The sequence below is a fragment of the Mya arenaria genome, chromosome 6, assembly GCF_026914265.1.
Source record: "Mya arenaria isolate MELC-2E11 chromosome 6, ASM2691426v1".
Lineage (NCBI taxonomy): Eukaryota > Metazoa > Mollusca > Bivalvia > Myida > Myidae > Mya > Mya arenaria.
In genome coordinates this window covers 29,291,280-29,313,040 of record NC_069127.1, presented here as the reverse complement: position 1 = coordinate 29,313,040, position 21,761 = coordinate 29,291,280, and the positions used below count along the sequence as shown (strand labels likewise).

Here is a 21,761-nt window from a genome sequence, read left to right as displayed (position 1 = left end):
AATTGTTTATACTTTGTTTAAACTCGTTATATAATATAATGTTTTATTAAAAGAAATTAGATATTAAAAATTTAACCCAATAAATTTTGCATTGGTCACAATGCCTAGATACAAAGGCAATGTTGAAATGTTTCATATAAAAAGACAGGAGAAAGTCTAACGCAACTAGAATAACGTTATTTACATGTATTATATTCTTTCTGGTGGTTTATAGAAATTTATAAAAGAAATAAAAATGATATTTTAATATTTCAAACAGTGATAATTTTAAATTGGTACTTTCCACAGTTAGAACATTTCAGTCCGCTATCATGTCAAAATTGAACACCAGCATGCACAGGGCTTGGACACAATTTTAATAATGTTCTTTCATAAATGACATTACATTAGCCCAACAATTTGGCAAGCTTTTCAGCAAAATTACATTTAAATGTCATTTAACATCCTTTTTAGGCATATATGTTTTAGTGTAAGATCACAACTAATTTCACCTAGTGAACACCAAAAGTTCAGTATTAAACTCATGGCATAGACCACTGGTGAAATACTCATGAAATATATCTCATGATGCCTCAGCCAGTGAAACCTATTGCAATCTTACACTGAAAAAACCCAGTTATCCTCTATATTTCACTGACCTGATGTATTCAAGGGGCTGCATCTTGAAGCCCTTTTTCCAATGGGCCCAGTTCTCATACAACAGTTTACGGGTGTTCATAGCTGACCCAGCTTTCCAGTGACCCTGTGTAAAAAAACAGTTCATAGTTATATATATACTGTATACATTTCAATATTTAATTGGAAAAAATCGAACCATTCTTTTTTTTAGAATAAACAATACCCTTGCTTTGTAAAAATTGAACTTGAATATCATTGAAATACTCATCTAAAATTTTATTCCCCATGACCAGTATACACAAAACATCTCAAGTCATTTCCGAACTTGTTGATTTCTTCAAATGTTCATTATGGTCTAGTAAATATACATTAGTATACCGGTACAGTGTTTAATAATAATGTTTAATAATATATAAAAGTATGAAAATTGATAATTAAGTCTATAAATAGAAGTAATTTTGACATTACCGAGAACTTACATCATATCACTAGTGAGAAACTTAAATTAGGAAAAGAACTTTAGTTAAGGAATAACTTAAGATGTTTAATTAATAACCGCCCCTGTGCTTTAATGGAATAACTTTGATTTGGTGGAAGATAAAGCTTCACAATGCCTGTTCTCACCTCGTGTAGTGGGTAGGCAGCAGTGTAATATTCGTCTGATAACATCTTCTTGATGCCTGAAATACACATGTATATGGAATGTAAACAGTTTTTCAAACATACTTTACAATTACCTGTCTGCTGAGGCGATTGATAAAACACTAAAAATCAGATTACCACTGTTTTTGATAATTACCGACTTTGTTTAACAAAATAATATATTGAATTCAAGACTACATGCAGTTGTTTGTCCAGAGCTGTTGGTGACCTGTTTAAAACTCAATTGGTTAAATAAAAGTTATGAATATTTATATCAGGGTGGTTCGGTGTCATTTCAGTTTCCTGGGGTCAAATAAAAGATGAAATAATCTTGGTCTTTGAAAACTATTCCAGACTAACGTAAATATAAACATATTTTATATGACGTGAGTTTTTCTTTTTTAAATATTCTGGCAAACCTTAAAAATCATTCTATACAAACATTGGTTTATACTAATTTTTTTTAGCTCGATTGTGACGAAAGCTGATAGCTTATAGAATCACTCTCGAGTCCGTTTCCTGGGCAGAAACCAGTACTGTGTCCTTTTTTTGAGAAGCTATGAGAAAGTACCCCTGGTGGGGATCGAACCCACAACCTCTTGGGTGAGAGGCGGACACCTATACCACTAGACCACTCTCACCCTCTATACAAACATTCATGCGAACATATTTCATAAAACTGCAATGAGTTTTCGGCAAACATATATGGAATTGTTACTCATCTTCATTTAGGTCTATCTAATTAATGTGCAATTATAATAATTGATCTGTTTTACATATTTATAGGAAATCACAACACAAAGGGAATCCTCTCTCTTTAAAGCCAAACAGCACTTTATTCCTGAAAAGTGATAATTGTAGTCGATGGAAAAATCCTGCCCCTTGTAGACAAAATCCCCCTCAGCATAGGCAGACATTTTCATTTTCAAAGGTAATTTACCATACATTTTTTTTTATTTGTATTGCATTTCATTTTATAACATTAAACAATTTTTATCTCTTTAACAATATTTAAAATAGAAGAAAGGTAGGGAAGGGGCGTATATATGTCTATGCACAAATCTATGGCATACATGCCATATCCCCGGCGGGGGGAAAAATCCCCCGGAATTTCGATCCATCCCCCGGTCTCCCGGCGGGAGATAAAAATCCCCCGGAATTTAAAAAAAAAAATTTTTTTTTTTTTTTTTATTTTTTTTGAAATTTTACATCAGGCAATAATGACAAAGTGAAACCACAGTATGTGAGTGAAACACTCCAAAAGCAAACTTTTACAACAAGTGATCAATTAATTTGTAGTAATTATCAAAGGCAAAGAAATATTACTCTTTTGGAAGGAAGAAATTAATAATATTTATTCCATTCCCTTATTGTCTGAAAGTCATCAAAGCTGATAGAATTTTATTTAATTGTCTCGAAAACATATTTTACCAATGACATATTTTGTTCTGCAAGTGCATTACAGTATGACATGACAGTGTATCATAAAAATATGATAAATCATGACATAATATAATTCTGTATAATGAAAAGTAAAGAGGTTTTCAAAGCAAACTATATGTGAAAACATTTTTTCATACTTGCGTCTAAAAATACTTTAAAATTTCGCCAACTTAGACCTGCTAAAAATCCCCCTGAATACAATCAAAATCCCCCTGAATTTTCAGCCTTTTGAACAAATCCCCCTGAATGGTCTCCAGAAAATATGGCATGTATGCTATGGGGGGATTTTTGTCCCACACTCAGGGATAGTTATGTTAATGAAACTAAAACTCAGAGAAATTCTACAGGCATTGTTTTCACAATAAAGGACTGAAAAATTGTAACACACACAAAAAAGAAATAGGTACATGATTATTCCGTATTGGCAACTATTTTCAATCCATGCAAAATCAAGACAACAGCAATTAACATACATGCCATATCCTGAAAGGATTCCAGTGTTGTTGTTTTTTGAAACTTCGGCTCCATTCACAATTTCAGAAAGTAAACCTTTTTTCACAAAATTTAGACTCAAAATTAGAAAAATTTATAATTATGTTTTATTTCAATTTCAGGCTTTTAAAATTCCTCAAACTCAAGCTTAAACAGGGCTTTGCTCTTTTTTTCTTTGTTTGAAATACACTGTGGCAAACTCACAATTTTAGGCATTTTGCCGCCATTTTCACAATTCTATGGGCTCTGCCACCTTTCACAGAGATAAAGTAAAAAAGCACACTGGATTTCCAGGGGAATTTGCTCAGAAACCCAGGGGATTTCGACTTTGACCAATGGATTTTCATCGAATGTCTTCGAACGCTCAGGCGGGGCGGGGATGGAGCATATTTCAAGGGACTTCCCCCTTCCCCCACCCCCATCAAGTGGATATGGCATGTATGCATTTGATGCAAAACAAGAAACAAAACTGTGGAGAAAAAAATCGAATAATGTCACAAACACATGACTGCGTGTACAACATATTTCAACAATAGCTGCGGAGATGAAAGTAACATGATAAAACATAAACTATTCTCTATGAAGAAATCCCTCTCAACAAAATCTTTATTTGAAAATTTGCATGACAGGTGGACAAACACCTCTTTTTTCTTTAACATACAAAAACATATTAATGAGAACACAGAAAAATTCCTGTCACCGAAACATTCTTGTACACACTTTTTTTATGAGCAAGTTTCAAAATATGGTCTATAAGTGTGTTGTATCGGGGGGTTTTAAATAAAATTTAGGACGGAAAAAAAATCACATTTCCATTTTGATCCATGAAAAAAAGGATATTTTGTATTCAAGGGATTCGTTCTACACATCAAGTATATAACCACATTTAAATACCTTGTAAATGAACTTCCGACGTTTCTCCAGAATGCCCTTTGCAGAAGGGAAAACTTATCTATTGTTATATTCCATACCATATCAATAATACAATGGAAACTACAGGGATCAGCCCAGAGGTGGGCTTCAATAAGATATCTATTTATAAACCTTATGCTGTTATTTGGGAAACCCGTATTAAATCGGGCAGAATCTATAAGGTAAACGATCCTACGACATCTTTACTGAAACACAGTTTACACCCAAAATGGGGTTATGCTTTGATATTTACAATCTTAAGCCTTTTGATCTTTATCAAAACAGGACTCAGTAGGCTAAAATCTAACCATGATTCAGTTTTAGGTGATCTATCCATCACTGACGATATTTCAAATACCCATTAAACTAATTTTATTATATTTTCATAAACGCTATCAATCCAGTTTAAGGTACTATCCATCAATTGCTATATATTTGAAATTCACATAAACATGTTATGTTCATAAATGCTATCTTATTACGAACTTTTTTCTAAAGTTTTAAAAAGGAATTTTCAACTACTATTGAGCAAAATATGACAACTTTATTATCATAACCGTATATTTTTGAAAACAGAACACATTCATAATTTAATACCAGAGTAATGCTCACGTACATTATTTCCTTCTTTAAATAAAAAATATTCCATTTTATATGGTTCTGTTAAGTCCATTGGGTGGAGAAATAAAACAGAAAATATAGACTCAAGGCGAAAGGTTCATCAGGTCACAAAGTTGTTAATAAGATACTTAGAAACTAAAAGTTACTGTAAGGGGTCTATCCATGTCAAGCAGGGAAAGCGTGAAAGCCTGCGAATGTCTACAAGTCCAAACTTTGTTTTATACCTATACGGTGAGATTCTAAATACCCTGCGAATGTTAATAAGATATTTAAACCTTTATTTAGAACTACATAGACAAACAAATTTTCGAGTAAAATATTTTTTCAAGCTTTTTTTATGTTTACATTTTAATTTGGACAAACATGTACATGTGTTTTTTTTTGGTAAAAATGTGCAAGACTAAATACAGGGAAATCAATTAACCTAAGTGCATGTTAAATACACTTTTCTACATCAGTTAGAAAACAAATAGGCATCATTATTCATTCCATCATCTGATACCCCCCGGTACACTATAGCACTCTGCTTAACTGAGTTCCATGGGACATTTCTCTAAGAAAATCTCGTTATCGTGAATATTTTATGAGGCAGTTTCATTGATGCTTGATGGGGCCCTCTTCAGAATCTAAGCATATGAAATAATAGTGTGTGTTTTTTTTATATTTAGTAACAAAACCCTGTATTTAATCATGGTTTATAAATAATATTCTAAGTTTTGTTCATACTAATTTACTGTTGCACAATTGTGTATATAGACTGCTAATAGCTGATACGAATCACTATGGAGTCAGTTTCCTGGGCAGAAACCAGAACTGTGTCCTTCGTGGAAGGCCATGAAAAAGTACCCCTGGCGGGGTGTGAGGCAGACACCTAAACCACTAGACCACTCTCATCCCTATACCTTCTAAATTGAACAGTACTTAATTGTAACATGATATTTCATCTGAAGAAAAGTTTTCTCCCCTTCCTCACTTATATTCATGTAAACAAGATTTTGTCAGTCAATTTTCCCATGGTACCACTTGAGGGTAAATGTAAAGTACCGCAGTTGCCGACGATGTACTATCACATGTATTCTTAATCTCAGCTTACCAAATGTAAATGCCTCATTTTTATCCTCTCCGAAAGCTTTCCTTCTCAGGATGAAGTCAACAATTCTCGATCTTTCAGAATTGTTGAAGAACAGTTCACGTCGCTCCGGAATGTCAAACCTAGTAATAAGAAATATTGTTTGTCACAAAAAGTTATTGACTAACATTTAGAAGAAAAATCAATGGCTTAGGCCACAGTTAATAAAAATATTGTTAGGCAATGTAAAATCCACATTTTAACAGGTGGGTAGGTAAGTTTATTTTTGTTTTTTTTTACCTATACGGGGTTAATTCCGTAACAAACAACAAGAGGCACATCAGTGCCTGTGCTCCACTGGCCAAAAGGTTCAAGCAAAGACCACCTAACGAACATTTTCGTCAAGTTTCATAGAAATACAATCATCAATTTTTGAGGAGAAGTTATTTAAAAAAAATGTTTACTTTAATAGCTCTGGCTGCCATGTTGTGCAGTGGACCGAAATGATTTGGGCAATTTGAGTAAAGGAGCACCAAACAAACATTTCTGTCAAGTTTTATCGAAAAAAGGTCATCGGTTTCGACGACAAGTCGTATAAAGTTTTTTTTAATTTTTTAGCTCTGGCAGCCATGGTGTGCAGTGGACTGGAACCATTTAACAAATTTTGGTTAATGACCATCCAAGGAACATTTCTGTTAAGTTTCATCAAAATCTGATCATCGGTTTCTGAGAAGATGTTCTTTAAAGGTTTTTCTATTTTTTTGCCCTGGCAGCCATGTTGTGCAGTGGACCGGAACCATTTGAGCAATTTTGGTTAAGGACCACCCAAGGAACAATTCTGTCAAGTTTCATCAAAATCTGCCTATCCGTTTCAGAGGAGATGTCGTTTAAAGATTTTGCTATTTTTAGCTGTGGCGGCCATATTGTGCAATGGACCAGAACCATTTGAGCAATTTTGGTTAAGGACCACCCAAGGAACATTACTGTCAAGTTTCATCAAAATCTGCCGAACCGTTTCAGAGGAGATGTCGTTTAAAGATTTTGCTATTTTTAGCTCTGGCGGCCATATTGTGCAATGGACCGGAACCATTTGAGCAATTTTGGTAAAGGACCATCCAAGGAACATTTCTGTTAAGTTTCATCAAAATCTGATCATCGGTTTCTGAGAAGATGTTCTTTAAAGGTTTTTCTATTTTTTTTGCCCTGGCAGCCATGTTGTGCAGCGGACCGGAACCATTTGAGCAATTTTGGTTAAGGACCACCCAAGGAACAATTCTGTCAAGTTTCATCAAAATCTGCCTATCCGTTTCAGAGGAGATGTCGTTTGAAGATTTTGCTATTTTTAGCTGTGGCGGCCATATTGTGCAATGGACCAGAACCATTTGAGCAATTTTGGTTAAGGACCACCCAAGGAACATTACTGTCAAGTTTCATCAAAATCTGCCGAACCGTTTCAGAGGAGATGTCGTTTAAAGATTTTGCTATTTTTAGCTCTGGCGGCCATATTGTGCAATGGACCGGAACCATTTGAGCAATTTTGGTAAAGGACCATCCAAGGAACATTTCTGTTAAGTTTCATCAAAATCTGATCATCGGTTTCTGAGAAGATGTTCTTTAAAGGTTTTTCTATTTTTTTGCCCTGGCAGCCATGTTGTGCAGCGGACCGGAACCATTTGAGCAATTTTGGTTAAGGACCACCCAAGGAACAATTCTGTCAAGTTTCATCAAAATCTGCCTATCCGTTTCAGAGGAGATGTCGTTTGAAGATTTTGCTATTTTTAGCTGTGGCGGCCATATTGTGCAATGGACCAGAACCATTTGAGCAATTTTAATAAAGGACCACCCAAGGAACATTACTGTCAAGTTTCATCAAAATCTGCCGAACCGTTTCAGAGGAGATGTCGTTTAAAGATTTTGCTATTTTTAGCTCTGGCGGCCATATTGTGCAATGGACCGGAACCATTTGAGCAATTTTGGTAAAGGACCACCAAAGGAACATTCCTGTGTAGTTTTGTCAAAATCCGCTTATCAGTTTCAGAGGAGATGTCGTTTAAAGTAAAAGTTTACGCACGCACGCACGCACGCACTCACGACGGACAATCTGTGACGACATAAGCTCCATGGCCTTCGGCCAGTGGAGCTAAAAATTAATAATAGAATATTATGACCACTAAAAATGCTATGAAAACTTTCCAGACGACACCAAGGCTATGGCAATACTTAAACTTTGTACTGAATAGTTCTGATAAAGAGATGGTCAAAATTGAAACTCTGTGGACACTGCTGCCCCAAAAGACAACTTGGTGTACAACAAGTTTGTAATTATAAGCCTTGGGGAAATGTTTCAATAAAGGTCTTTGTTGATTTTTGCCGATAATCATTCATCTCACATGAAGCGCCATATTTTTGTTCTCTTGTTACATATTTGTGCAAGTCAAACTTTAGCCAGTATTAAATATAAACACAATAATGAGAAAATAAAAAAAATCAACTTTTTTCCATTTGTAAAGTTTATACAGATTTAAGATTATTGAAATAACAACTTACTAAGATCCTTCAATAAAACAGAGCCCAAGCTTATGTCATTGTTGTACATATGAATTTATTTCATTTACTATTTTACAAGGAGCTGTAACTTACAAGTACTCCTTGTCTCGGGAGTACACGAGTGATGGTTCCTTCGTAATCTCGGGCAGCAGGGTTTCGTCCAGTTTGAACGGGGAGAGACAAACGTCTTTCACCTTCAAGACGGAGTTCCACAAGGTCGTGCTCACAGCCTTCACAGGATTCTGAAGAGGATGAGAAGGGTCAAGGTCAGAGGTCATTTTCAATCATGTATGAATACTTACAGGGTCTAGGCCATTTAAAATCATCTGCACTTCATAATCTAATGAAATTATAGTAAATTGTCTAAAAGCAGAAGCTTGGTGGTGAAAATTACAGTATTTAATCATATATATATCAAAACATGCAAGTCTTATTTACATTTCTATTCTTATTTAGCTTATGAATATCAAAACAGTCTCATCCACAATTTGCATTTATTTTCAAATTACCATAAATATTGTAATAATCGATGCCGAACACAATCCTTGCACAATGCAGCCCAAGGTAAAACATCTTCTTTTTTTACGACAGCAATCAAGTTCTATATGTGCAATTAAAAGTGTTAATTCTGCACTATCTCTTAACTTTTGCAACAAGCTAATGTTATCTGGTGCCAATTAAGGATCAAAATGCCTTTAGGAATAGCTGCTGATATTTGAATCTTCTATATTATGAGTAGGGCCTAAATTAATTAATAGTTGGGCCTTTCCCCGACTGATTCACAAAATTACCCACCTCCCAAAGTTTTTTAGCTCCTCCAATGGTCATATTTTTATTTTTCATTAAACAATTAAGGGGTATGGAAAGTACAAAAAATACCCAACAAAATTCATAACTGCCCTGCCCTACCCTGCCCTGCCCTGCCCCTCAATATGATCAGTGGGTAGGTCCAAACAAACTGTTAATTACGGTAGGTGTGGGCTAAATCATTAAATTTTGTAATATATGTATATTTACTACAAATTCTTGATATATTTAAGACTTCTATGAATAAATTTAACAAAAGAATTAAGTACATATATATTGGATATTATCTAAACTCAAATGTGTGCCAAAATGTTAACACTCTTTTATAATACCCCGTGTTCATCCGTCTTCTACAAATCAAGACAACAGAACAGTGCATGAAACAGTGAAAAAAAGCATAACAAAGTTTCAAAGTTCACTGCAAAATCATTCTAGCTTAAGCAACACATGTAAAACAGTGGAGTGAGAAAGTCAAGAATCAGAAATCATGTACATTATGAAAAGGAAAAGTTCCACAAATACAAATGCCTTCTAAAAGTTAACTAAATTGTTATATTTTTTATTAAATATCAGTCTTTTTAATCAAAGGATACATATTAAGATAAAATAATCTATTCAAGAAATGGCACAGACCATTGAGAGCCTTCTAGCAGTATTATAAAGTGACCAGTCAGCTCACAAACATTGAATGGCTGAGGTCCATGCAATGCTTGTGGCCTGACTCTTGTTGGTCATCATAACTCTAGGAGGTCCAACGTAATCTCCACTTTTTCTTAAATTAAACAGAACTTACAGAGAAAGTTTTTTTATAATGAAAGACATTTTATTCTGTTGAACTCTCAAATTCTAATTCAGACTAAGTTCTGATTTGTAAAACACACAACTAGTATCAACAATCAATTCTTTTTTAAATAAGGCCACATAATTAAAATTATGCTGTTTAAGGCCCCCTGATACTTATAAAAGTAAAGAAGAAACATAATTAGGGAAGGTATAATATAAAAAGTTACGAGGCTCATAAGTGACCCGATATGGAATATACAGGGCAAAGGAAACCACATTCCCTCTCGCCCAATTATGGTTTCCTACACCCTGTATAACCCAAATCGGGTCACCTACTAACTCCCTAGCGTAAATATCACGTCAACTGTTTAAATTGAAAAATGTTCCATTTATTCATCAGAATCGGAAAAAGAGGCCATTTTGGTATGCTATTAATATTAGTGACCCAATATGGACAAATATGGGATTACCGAGGGACTCAGGGTCACCATGTGACCAGTCCTGGACCAATGGCAATGTGTCATTCATATTTGAGGCGTGATATAATATAATCATGTTTACTTCAAGGTACATGACATTGTATATGACTGTGAATATTAACATGCGTATCATTTTACAGTAACCCATTAATGAGTTTCATTGATGATTTCTATATTTCTATACAACATTTAATGCTTACAAAATACGTTGAGAAATAATAGATATATTTAAGGGCTTATGTTCAGAAGGTAAAGTGGGAAAGAGAAAAAAACAAGGGAGGGATAAAATGGATTGTTTTCTAGCAAAGGGTAGGCTCTATTTCATTTCACTTTTAGGAGTACAGCTTAAACAATTTCACCACAGCTATATGACAACATCACTCCTCCTTATTATGTTATTCCAAATTTGGCACAGCAATGATTTAGTCACTCACTAATCATCAATCATACATACATACATACTACTGTCGAAACTGGTTGGCTCGATATCCCAGGGGCAGGCCAAAATACTTAGAGCCTCGCTTATATCCAGCTAAGCGGTAATGCTTACAAAGAGTAAAACAAAATTAGTCCTTAACCCTTAAGCTGCTGATGGCGATTTAAAAGGCTTTGCAAACAGCTTGGAACCAGACCAGACGCCGAGTAACCCGAGCAACTCGGCGTCTGGTCAGGTTCCAAGCTGTTTGCCACTCAGTCAATATATCCCCAAAGTTTTAAGTAAATTGAAAGAAATTTAGAATAAACCAGACAAAAATTTTGAGCAGACGACAATTTACCCAGCATGCAAAGGGTTAATATCCAGTTCGAGCAAACAAGGAAATTGAAATAAGCAGTATCGAGCCAACAGGTTTCGACTGTATAATACAAGCCAATCCTTCCAGAATAAATATCATTACAAACAATTACGGTTACTCTCAATCTATATTTTAAACTTATAATGCTCTTTCCATGCCATACATATACTACCATTTACAAATGAACTTCATCATCATCAATGAATTAATGAAATCACGTTCACAATATAATCTTTTATTACAAAGAGACAGTTGATTTGTACTGCCACACAAGCGGTTCCGAACATTACCTTTTCGGAATTTCAGAGAATTCGTATGAACCTTGCTGTCCTTTTGAGTGTTATTTAAAGCAACCATTTAATTGGTCAGTTGGTTTAAAATGAATGCAAGCTGTACAAGTATGACTGCTTTGGAAGGGTTTGGGCCTGCTTCTCTAGTAGTTAGTTTATGATGATACATTCAAGTTAATGCCAAATTGCTTATGACAGCAGTTGGTTTCATTTAATGTGGGAATTTCGATCTAAGGCTTCAGATGTTTCTCTTGATTTGAAATTCATTTGTCAAATTTGGGCAGAATAAAAGCCACAATGTTTCAATGCATCGAAGACATTCAATGCTAAGTTCATTTGCAAACAGTAGTGTGTATGAACATGCACACATCAACCATTCCCATGCAAATATTTTACATACATGTTCTTTTGTTACTTCAATAATAAATTTTATAGTTTCATTTACTTTTCGATTAATAAATATGAATCACATTCACATTACATTGCACATACATGTACATCCATATGCACAATGCCAATTTGCACGCATTAACCATTCACCAAGGTCAAACTCATTTAAAGGTCAAGGTCACACATTCAGAGCAAGGTTGGGGGGACTAGCATGGTTACTATGACAACTTACCATTTCAACTGACTCCTGTAATACAAAGCTTACACAATGTCTACACAGTAACAGCATTGTTTGGTGCCTTTTGCCACAGACAATACAAAATACTTCATATAGTTATAAATATTAAAGGTCCATTAATCTGCCAGATTGATTAGGCCTAAAAGAACAACATTTGGTTCAGCGTTACCCAACCCTACCTAGGAAACAGGCACTGACCCTACCGTTTTTATATTCAGTTAGTGGAAAAATATAAAATTCTCCAGTGACAATAATATTCCCACATAATGCCTCAATTTACTACATGTGTTCAGATCTAACTCCATAAAATTGAAAGAAAAAAACATGTTGGATTAGAACTGTTAAGAGACACTTTTACCGATGGAAATGACGTGCAAACATCAAAACAATATTCTTTTTTGAATTGTGACAAATATATTTTTCACTTGCATAATTATGCTCTGACAGAATGGACCTTTAATTGTGCAGCATGCTAAAAAGTTAAAAATTAAAAAGTGCAGCAAAATATAAAAAGAACATATTAACCAAAATTTCACCAAATCATGCTGCATAGTTGAAAGCCTATTTCTATAACATATGTCATTTGTAATGTTGACAAGCTGGTCCATGATCAATGTTTCACATAAGGTAAGAATGATAGTTCATTTGAATCTTAATGAATATCTGACTCAGGGGTTAACACTGTTACAGTTGACAATTGTCAATCCTTCATAAAAGATTTGTATATACATGTATATATATATACCGGGCCCCGATTTCTCGAAACTTCTTAAGCTTAACAGGCTTAAGTAGCTTATTTCAAATAGTCAAAACACATACTAAAATGTGATTTTGGTAAATGAAATATGGTTATTTGTGATATCCATAAAATAAATTCCTATTTAAGGTTGAATAACTCTAAATGATGTTTATATTACGCGAATTATAGACAAAGAAAAATAGTGTGATTAGCTTAATCCTGTTATAAGGGACTTAAGAAGTTTCGAGAAATTGGGGCCGGTATATCATGTGTCCATAAAATTGTTTCCAAAGTTAGTTATATTTATTTCAAGGTACTTTTACTGTTTTTGATACAAATCTACTTAGCCTTAGACTAAAAGCTTTCAATCCTGAGTTGAGAATAAATCCTTAACTATCAAATCCAGACTGACCCTTAAATCTGTAAAATAGGGTTGAAGGAAACCGAGGAACAAAGAAAAAGGTATACTGTATATAGGTCAAACAACTGCAATACTAACTGAACTGGTATGTTCAATAGCTATAATGCATTTCACCAAATTAGGGCATAATAATTTGTTTTAAATGAACTGAGAGAAAGGTTCATGGACCGTGTTTAAGGATGTTTATACTATGTGTAGGTCCCTCCACATGTACAAGTAACTACATCCAACACCTTCATAGCCTTACCTCCCACTTCGAGTACTTCTGTCGAATGTCTTCCGCGATGATTGTCTGGAAATATAGCAGTGAAAAGTTGTACTGTTATTGTCTTGTAATTGTAGTTTAGTTTATGTTAAGTTATTTTAGCTTGATTGATATAGCAATGAAAGCTGATAGCTTATTAAATCACTCTTGAGTCTATTTCCTTGGCAGACACCATTACTAGTGTCCATTTTGAGAGAGCACTTGAAAGTATCCCTGGTGGGGATAGAACCCCGTCTTTGTTGAGAGGAATTGTTGGTCTACTTTTAAGGGTAAAAAAGCTTCCTCAAAAAAGCTTTCTATGTTCAGCAAGAGTATTCTGTACATACATACTAAATTCACATTAAACTAAACAGAACAATTTCTGAGATCAAGGTATTTTAGAGATAACTCGTGACCATTTTCATTAAATCAATAAGTCAGTGTGACAAACAATTATACCTTCTTCATCTTCATCTTTATTTTGAGGATCTCGGCGTACCTTGTGAGAACCTCATAGGGAGCGTGTACCTTCACAAATTTTACATTCTCTTCACTCTGAAACATGGAAAGATTACCATAACATACAAGATAATTACCTAACTGTGTTATCTATTGTTACAAAGACATACTCATTGGAAATCCATCATCTTGGTTAAAACATATTTTATTGAGCAAAATTAATCAACATTTCAAAACAAGTACATAATCAAATTTCAGGATTGGAATGGAAGAAATAAACTAATAGAGTTCCTTTCCCTGTTATGATAATTTACAATTGGCATTTGAGGTGGATATTAGTGATGAAGTTATAATTATATTAATATACAACCTAAATTAAATCATGTTTTAAATACAGGTGATTGAATGATAAGATGCAATTACCTATATTAAAGAAAACAATCTTTATTCTAAATTAATCAACTGTATTAAAGTATCATCTTCTTATACCTCATTATATATATAAATCATATATTTTTAATAAATATTTTCTAAGGTGAAATGAATTTTGTAAAAACATATACATTATGAAAATAGTTTCCACCATTTTCTTTATAATTCATTTGGTTAACCAACAGCACAATACTACAACAGTGGCCATTAAAGTGTGGACAACAGCTTAATTATAAACAAATATTATTGCAGAATCATTCAGATTCAAAACATAATCCCAATACATTAGTTTACATCAGAACTACTCACTCAATGTTCTATACTAATACCACATTGAAGATATATCCTGCCTGTGTATACCTGTCAGCCTGCAAAAACAAAGGCATGTCATTTAAGTTACCATTTACCCCACCCACCTCATTGTCATACTCCAATTGGAGGCCCTCCTCCACAAGGTTTTTTTCAAAGTTTTCCCGCGCACTCTGGGCCCTCGCTGATTTCTCGTCCTCTTTTTCCGGTACCTCCCACACCAGCACATAGTCCACTCGCTTCTCCCCATCTGTGAAAAACAGGTTACGACCCTGAAAACACGGCATTGTAATTATGTATTGCAAACACCTGTATTGCAAACACCTGGTATTACACCACATTCAATATCTAGGCCGACCTGATACCATACCATACAAATGTTATAATAGTGATAGCACTTTATACTAAGATAAAATATATTATCTACAATGTTTTTGTAACTTTTATATAAAAACTTAGATGATTATCAAATGCAGGCTAGCCAACATGTACCTACAAATTCTTCTTTAAATTGAACAAATACATAAAACAAATCAAATACAATTTTAAAATTATGTTCTACCTTGGCTATTGCAAATTATGCATTTAATTTTATTTACAAGGATATTCAATAAGGATATCACTATATAATTTTGAGGTTGGAGACAAAAAAAAATCATAAAGATGGACAATCAGGGGATCTAACAGGTTATAATAATTGTCAATCTGGAAAAACAGCTGGGGATCTTTTTGAGTCAAAGGATTCATGCCCAAAACAGGGTTAAGAGAAATACTGCTTTGAAATTGTTTCCCAAATCATTTTTATTCATTTCAAGGTACTTCCTAATGTTTTTGATGCAAATGTCTGATCAAAAAACAATCCTTTCGACTTACTGTACAATAGTCTGAAGTTAAAAGCTTTTAGTCCTGATCTCAAGATTTATCCTGAACTTAAGTACCCAAGGACAATAGACATACTGCACAATACCTTTATTTTCCTCCCGAAACCACCCTGGCCGCTGGGGTCTGGAGACACACTGCTTGCACCATCATCTGAACACAGAAAATATACATCATAATTATCATGTGAAAAACAAGAGAAACACAAGTCAAGGTGCCAACACTCCTCCAGTCTATCAAGGGCCATAATTCATGATATATTTAAGCCACAGTTATGGGACCTTCTAGTCATGTGCCCATTGTTTATGTTAACATGACAGTGTACCAACTTTGATGTTTATATCAGTTTTCAAATTATGGTTCTAGTTTTAAACGTTTTTGCAAGGTGCCACTGTCCACATCATGCAAGGATTGTATGACAACGTCACGATTTCTTTCCTAGAAAAACAGGCAAATAAAAAGAATCAATGAAATACATATGTCCAGCATGGTCCCCAGTGCTGGGTTTCTTCAGCTAGTGGGTGATATGTTTTTGGCTGAAAAAAAACAACACTTTTAGATGATTTTTGCAAGAAAACATTCCAATTGACAAAGACAAGAAGTTGAGTTTGATTTTTTAAGATAAATTTAAAAATATAAATGTACATGAACTCTGGCAACAATTATTAAAAGTTGAATGCTTGGCTTTACTCGACCCTGACATTCCTAGATCTGGGTAGAACAGAAAGGATTTCTCTTAACTTCCTTGGATAATCTCTTAATTCCATAACAAGAAATGAAAATATAAAATCATGACCATCAGATGGACACAAAATCTATCAGTTCTTAAGGCGTATTTTTGTGAGTCGGTGACGAGTAACGTAAAACAAACTATTTATCAATTGTTGTCACAGAGCTTATATTTAACTGAATATGAAAGATAGACAGAAGAATGATTGAAGAGCTGTACTTAGAGAATAATAGCATGTACTTGAATAATGACAATATTCAAGTATAAAGTAAAATATAATGAGTACTCCTGATACTTGAATTGAAAATTATCACTGCCATAAAAAAAAACACCTCACTATAAACAAGGCACAGTGGTGTTTAACTATTGATAACAGACAATGCACGAGGAAGTGTAACTGTTAATGTATTCGTTTCATTTGTAAAATCTTTTCAATTCTGAATAATTGACACAAAAAAACTATTTAAGGGAAACATTATAATGTTAACTTCATAAAGAATAGCTGATCAGATAAATAAACAAAACAATATTATGTATAAAAGCACCTTGTACATACATGGTACTACTTTTTAACAATTTGACATGCTACACTTTTCATTATCACACATGACATACAATACAAGATGGACATGCTAATATCAGATGCAGGCGAGAAATCATAACAAGCAGGTTAGGGAAATCAAGAAAACTTCCTTTCTCGTAATGTTCCGCTAGACTAGTTTAGCTGAACAAATTGTGTGTATTTTCACATAGAAAATGTTAAAGATGCACTCTCACTCCCAAACAAGATTCACCTTAATTAATGTGTTAATTTAAGTGTCTAAATATACCAAAAGGCTGAATAAATTTCAAAATCAATGGTTCTTATGAAGGATACCGCGTTAAATTTGATAGAAAATTGCAGAAAACATGTACTTCTTTCTTATGACTATCCCTTCCCTAAATTTGCCACGAATTGGATGTGGAAAATGGGTGGCAGTTGGTGGAGTATTGGAACAGGTGGCACTTGGTGTAAAACGATGAAAAACAGAATAAAATGGGACTTTGATCTAATTTTTCACCATTTTCCACCAAATGCCACCCCAACGTGGCACTTGGTGGAGTATTGGAACATTTTCCACCAAATGCCACGTGGCAATTTTTTTCACCAAATGCCACCCCAACGTGGCACTTGGTGGAGTATTGGAACATTTTCCACCAAATGCCACGTGGCAAATTTTTTCACCAAATGCCACCCCAACGTGGCAGTTGGTGGAGTATTGGAACGTTTTCCACCAAATGCCACGTGGCAGTTGGTGGCAAATTTTTCACCAAATGCCACCCCAAGGTGGCAGTTGGTGGCGTATTGGAACAATTTTCCATCAAATGCCACGTTCAGTTTCTTTGATCTTTTTTCACCAAATGCCATGCCAATGTGGCAGTTGGTGGAAATTACGTGGCACTTGGTGGAAATAAAATCATGGGATTTATGAAGTATGCATACAACAACCTAAGAACAACAAAAAACATTTCTTTGCAGTCATTTAGTTTCATATGTACACAAAATTACAAAGGATCACAGTTGATAGTGAAGAGCTGTCTGCATTTCTACATTTGGAGAAATCCTGAAAACAGTTTTAGTATTAGTATTATTTATTTTGGAGGTTTCATTTTAGCTATCATTATTCAAAATATATTTCAAAATTAGATGCATAAATAAAATGACAACATTAAAAACATACTCTTAAATAAGTTTCTTCAGCTTTGGGCCTAGCCAGATTAATACCAAGTATAACAACAAAATGATATACCATAACTAATTATAGAATTCAGCCTCATACATTGAATCATTGCAAATATGTTTTAAAAGAGCACTTGTCTGTTGTATTAGCAATGACAATACAGGTAAAAAGTTAATTTAACTACCGGTTTTGGTATTTTGAATATTGAAATGTCAATAACCTGTTTCTTTTCTTTAGTGATGCAGTCATTCGGTTGTTGTTTTCTGCAAGTTTGGCTATACTTCTTCTGCTATAGAAGTCCCCTATTCATATTTCTTTCTGAAAAAAGCGATCATTTTAATAAATCTGTTCAATATAACAGGGTTTGCCTCACAGAAGAATGTTATTTGTTCTACAATTTGTTCTACAAATGTCTTTGGAAACATGTGTACACCAAGATTCACTTTAATATCTTTATTTTTTCAAAATCATGCAGCCAACAACATGAATTACACCAAGGCTTTGTCAATACCAATAACGATTTTTCTTAAAAACACACACACCCTTTAGAGCATATACATCTTCTACATCTTTTCTTGACTGGCATTTAATATTGTTTATCTCACCCTTCATAGCACTTAGTACTTTTAAATAAGTATAAGCTAATAAAATATGATAAAACTATGAGGTCAGTCTTCATTTAAGTTATTGTAATATTCCAATATTTACCAAAAAGGTCTTAGAATCTTGTCCAAGTACATTGTCATCCTTATGGGGGGGGGGGGGGGTTGTCTGGAAAAAATGTGTATAACATTTCTTTATACATCTTCAACTTCATTGTACAAATTGAATGATAATTTTTAAACTTAGTACATTGCTTGACTGAGTATTTGTCAATTATTTTGGAATAAAGTGAAACATACTTGACAGTACATGCATAAAGCTTATCTCTTAGTCAAACTTTAAACAAAGACAAAGAGCCTAATATGTGTAAAAATAAAATAAAATGATAAGTCATGATCTTTTTTGGATGTTAATATGATAAAAAAAAAAAACAGTTACCTTATAATCAATCCATTTTATCAAACAAAACTGCACAAATTTTTCTCTCACTATTCAAAGTTCCACAAAATTAATGCTAGTAACTGTCAGAAGATTCAAATATTTTGAGGAGATTTTCCAGCAGAGAGGTCATTCCGAGTTTAAATCAAACATTAATGCATCCCTGTACCTTTGGGGAAATAGCAACAGAGCACATGTACACAGAAAACTTAGTTTAACTCATCATTATCATGATCATGATAATCACCATCACATTGTTGTTGTCATCATCATCATCATGATCATCATCATCATCATGATCATCATCATCATCACCACCACCACCACCACCACCACCACCATCATCATCATCATCATCATCAATAACAACATGTTGTTGTTGTCACCACCACCACCACCACAATCATCATAATCACCACCACCACAATCATCATAATCACCAATACCACCACAATCATATTCACCAACACCACAATGAACTACCAACAACAACACAATTGTCAAAATCAACCACCACCACCACAATCATCATAATCACCACCACCACAATCATCATAATTACCACCACCACCACCACCACCATCATAATCATTATCAATAGAACCACCAACATCATAATCATCATCAATAGAACCACCAACATCATAATCATCATCAGTATAACCTGAGCAACATTACCAGTTAGTTTTAAATAGTAGCATATGTAATGATGCTAAAACAGCAGCATGAACAGCAACTGTCGTAAATTCTATTATTATTCCATCATGATAAGTAATGGTTCCATTTTACAGAACTCTTGAGATTTTCTGAGTCTTTTTTCACCAAATGCCACCCAAAAAATTAACTAAGTTCATTTTTTCACCAACTGCCATATGAAAAATTAACTAAGTCCAACTTTTTCACCAAGTGCCACATGAAAAAAAAACTGAGTTCAATTTTACACCAACTGCCACCTCCAGTTGGGTGGAAATTTCATGGCAGTTGGTGGAATTCTTGATATTCCACCAAGTGCCACCCATTTTCCACCAAATGCCACCCATTTGCCATGGATTTGGGTGGCATTTGGTGGAAGTTGGTGGCAAATTTAGGGAAGGGATGAGACGATAGTAGATTACATCAAATCTTTTAGCATTCATCAATCATTAATATTTTTACGTTTTCAGCTATGAAATACACGGTTACAATCACGTGATCAGTTTTGTTTTGTTTTCCATAAATGCATGATTTAGTAAGTAGTTAAAGGTTTATCACCCAAAATTCATGTTGTTATACATGTGTATGTATTGATTTCGAATAAGGGTGTCACTTTCAAGATAAAGAAAGAAATTTGCAGTAAACCAAAATGATATATTCACTGAATTCAGAGCTGTTGAGAATCAGGAAGAAATCTAAAAAAAAAAATACAAACATTATCTCAATATTCCATCCTTAGCTGTACCTGCCTGCTGGATCCCTTCTTCACCATGATGAACAAGCTCTAACGTATCCATGGCAACAAATTCCACAAAAACTGGGACAATGCAGTTTGACCCTCTCCGAGGCAAATGTAACAAAAACCACTACAGAAAACCGCCCACATATTCCACCCTCATCATATGATGCACAATATAATTATGCAATCATCGTCTAAGCGTGGGCTGATAACATTGGGCATTGTTACTGTAATAACGCAGGTTTCAAGCAAGGTCTCAAATTACACCCGGCAAAAACACATAAAAAACCCACTTATACACCAATAACGTTTTATGCAAACTTCTATAACATGTTAGGCTTCGCTTGTTTATAATGAAAATATAAACTGAATATATGATCGCTCAACATGACAAGTGAACTTAAAATACAGTTTATGATCAAATGCAAGTTTGTAATCCATGATGTATAAAGCACAAAAACTTAACCCTCACTTTCCTTTACTTAATAACATAACATTCAATCTCAAAAAATTCACTAGGTTTTGTTGTAATATTTGATATACAGCTGAAGTAACATATTGAGGCAATTCATCAAAATTCATGACATGGTATAATGGTATATGAATAAGATGTTCAGATTGATGAAATCAAACTCATAATTACATTGAACAGATGATAAACAAGAGTGTTGCAGAGAAAACATCAATGCCCATCTGTTTTAAACTGTTGAAAAGGGGCTTAACTCAACAATTATTAAAGTCAGAGTTAGGGGCCTTGTTTTAAATACGTGTACTCTGGGGACATGTGTTCTAAGTTTTATTTAAATATATTGATTGTTTTTAGTTATGGCTACGGTTCAAATTGGACAGATGATGAACAAGAGTGCTGAGTGTTGAACATCAATGCCCGTCTGTTTTATACAGTTCAAAACGGGCATTTCTCAACAATTATTACAGAAAGAGTTAGGGGCCTTGTTGTAAATGTGTGTCAGTCAATGCATAGAGATCATCCATTCCCAAATTTTACCAACAAACCAAAACACAGAACATTTTATCAAAACTGAGCATTCATCATGTGTAGCATGCATCCAACCAAATGAAGAAATCAAAGTTTAAGATGCAATATTACTCCCATATAAGATTTAAGAAATTTAATACAATTGTTTAAATATACCACAAAGGATGAACAAATGTCGAAAACAATGATGCTTATAAAGGAAACCGAGTTTAATGAGAAAGGAAATGTGCAG

The 21,761-nt window shown here is 34.1% G+C and overlaps 1 protein-coding gene and 1 long non-coding RNA gene across 8 annotated transcripts in view; both read right to left on the bottom strand.

Moving 5' to 3' along the window:
- The window catches only part of LOC128238392 (anoctamin-1-like), a 49,353-nt gene that overhangs the window by 17,446 nt on the left and 10,146 nt on the right, over positions 1-21,761 (bottom strand). For 5 of the 7 annotated variants that reach the window (XM_052954275.1, XM_052954273.1, XM_052954278.1 and 2 more), the window contains 9 exons: positions 15,697-15,761; positions 14,837-15,001; positions 13,989-14,084; positions 13,533-13,577; positions 12,120-12,134; positions 8,438-8,586; positions 5,822-5,940; positions 1,243-1,298; positions 639-742 (listed from right to left, as the gene is read on the bottom strand). In XM_052954275.1, the coding sequence (XP_052810235.1) occupies positions 639-742; positions 1,243-1,298; positions 5,822-5,940; positions 8,438-8,586; positions 12,120-12,134; positions 13,533-13,577; positions 13,989-14,084; positions 14,837-15,001; positions 15,697-15,761 (814 nt within the window). Of the gene's footprint in view, positions 1-638; positions 743-1,242; positions 1,299-5,821; positions 5,941-8,437; positions 8,587-12,119; positions 12,135-13,532; positions 13,578-13,988; positions 14,085-14,836; positions 15,002-15,696; positions 15,762-20,538; positions 20,715-21,761 lie in introns of those variants that run through there. The other 2 variants (XM_052954280.1, XM_052954276.1) reach the window with 2 other exon arrangements.
- LOC128238397 (uncharacterized) lies at positions 17,860-18,822 on the bottom strand. Its single transcript, XR_008261694.1, has 3 exons — positions 18,768-18,822; positions 18,280-18,377; positions 17,860-17,942 (listed from the first exon to the last, which is right to left on the bottom strand). It is a non-coding gene; the product is annotated as an uncharacterized LOC128238397 (long non-coding RNA).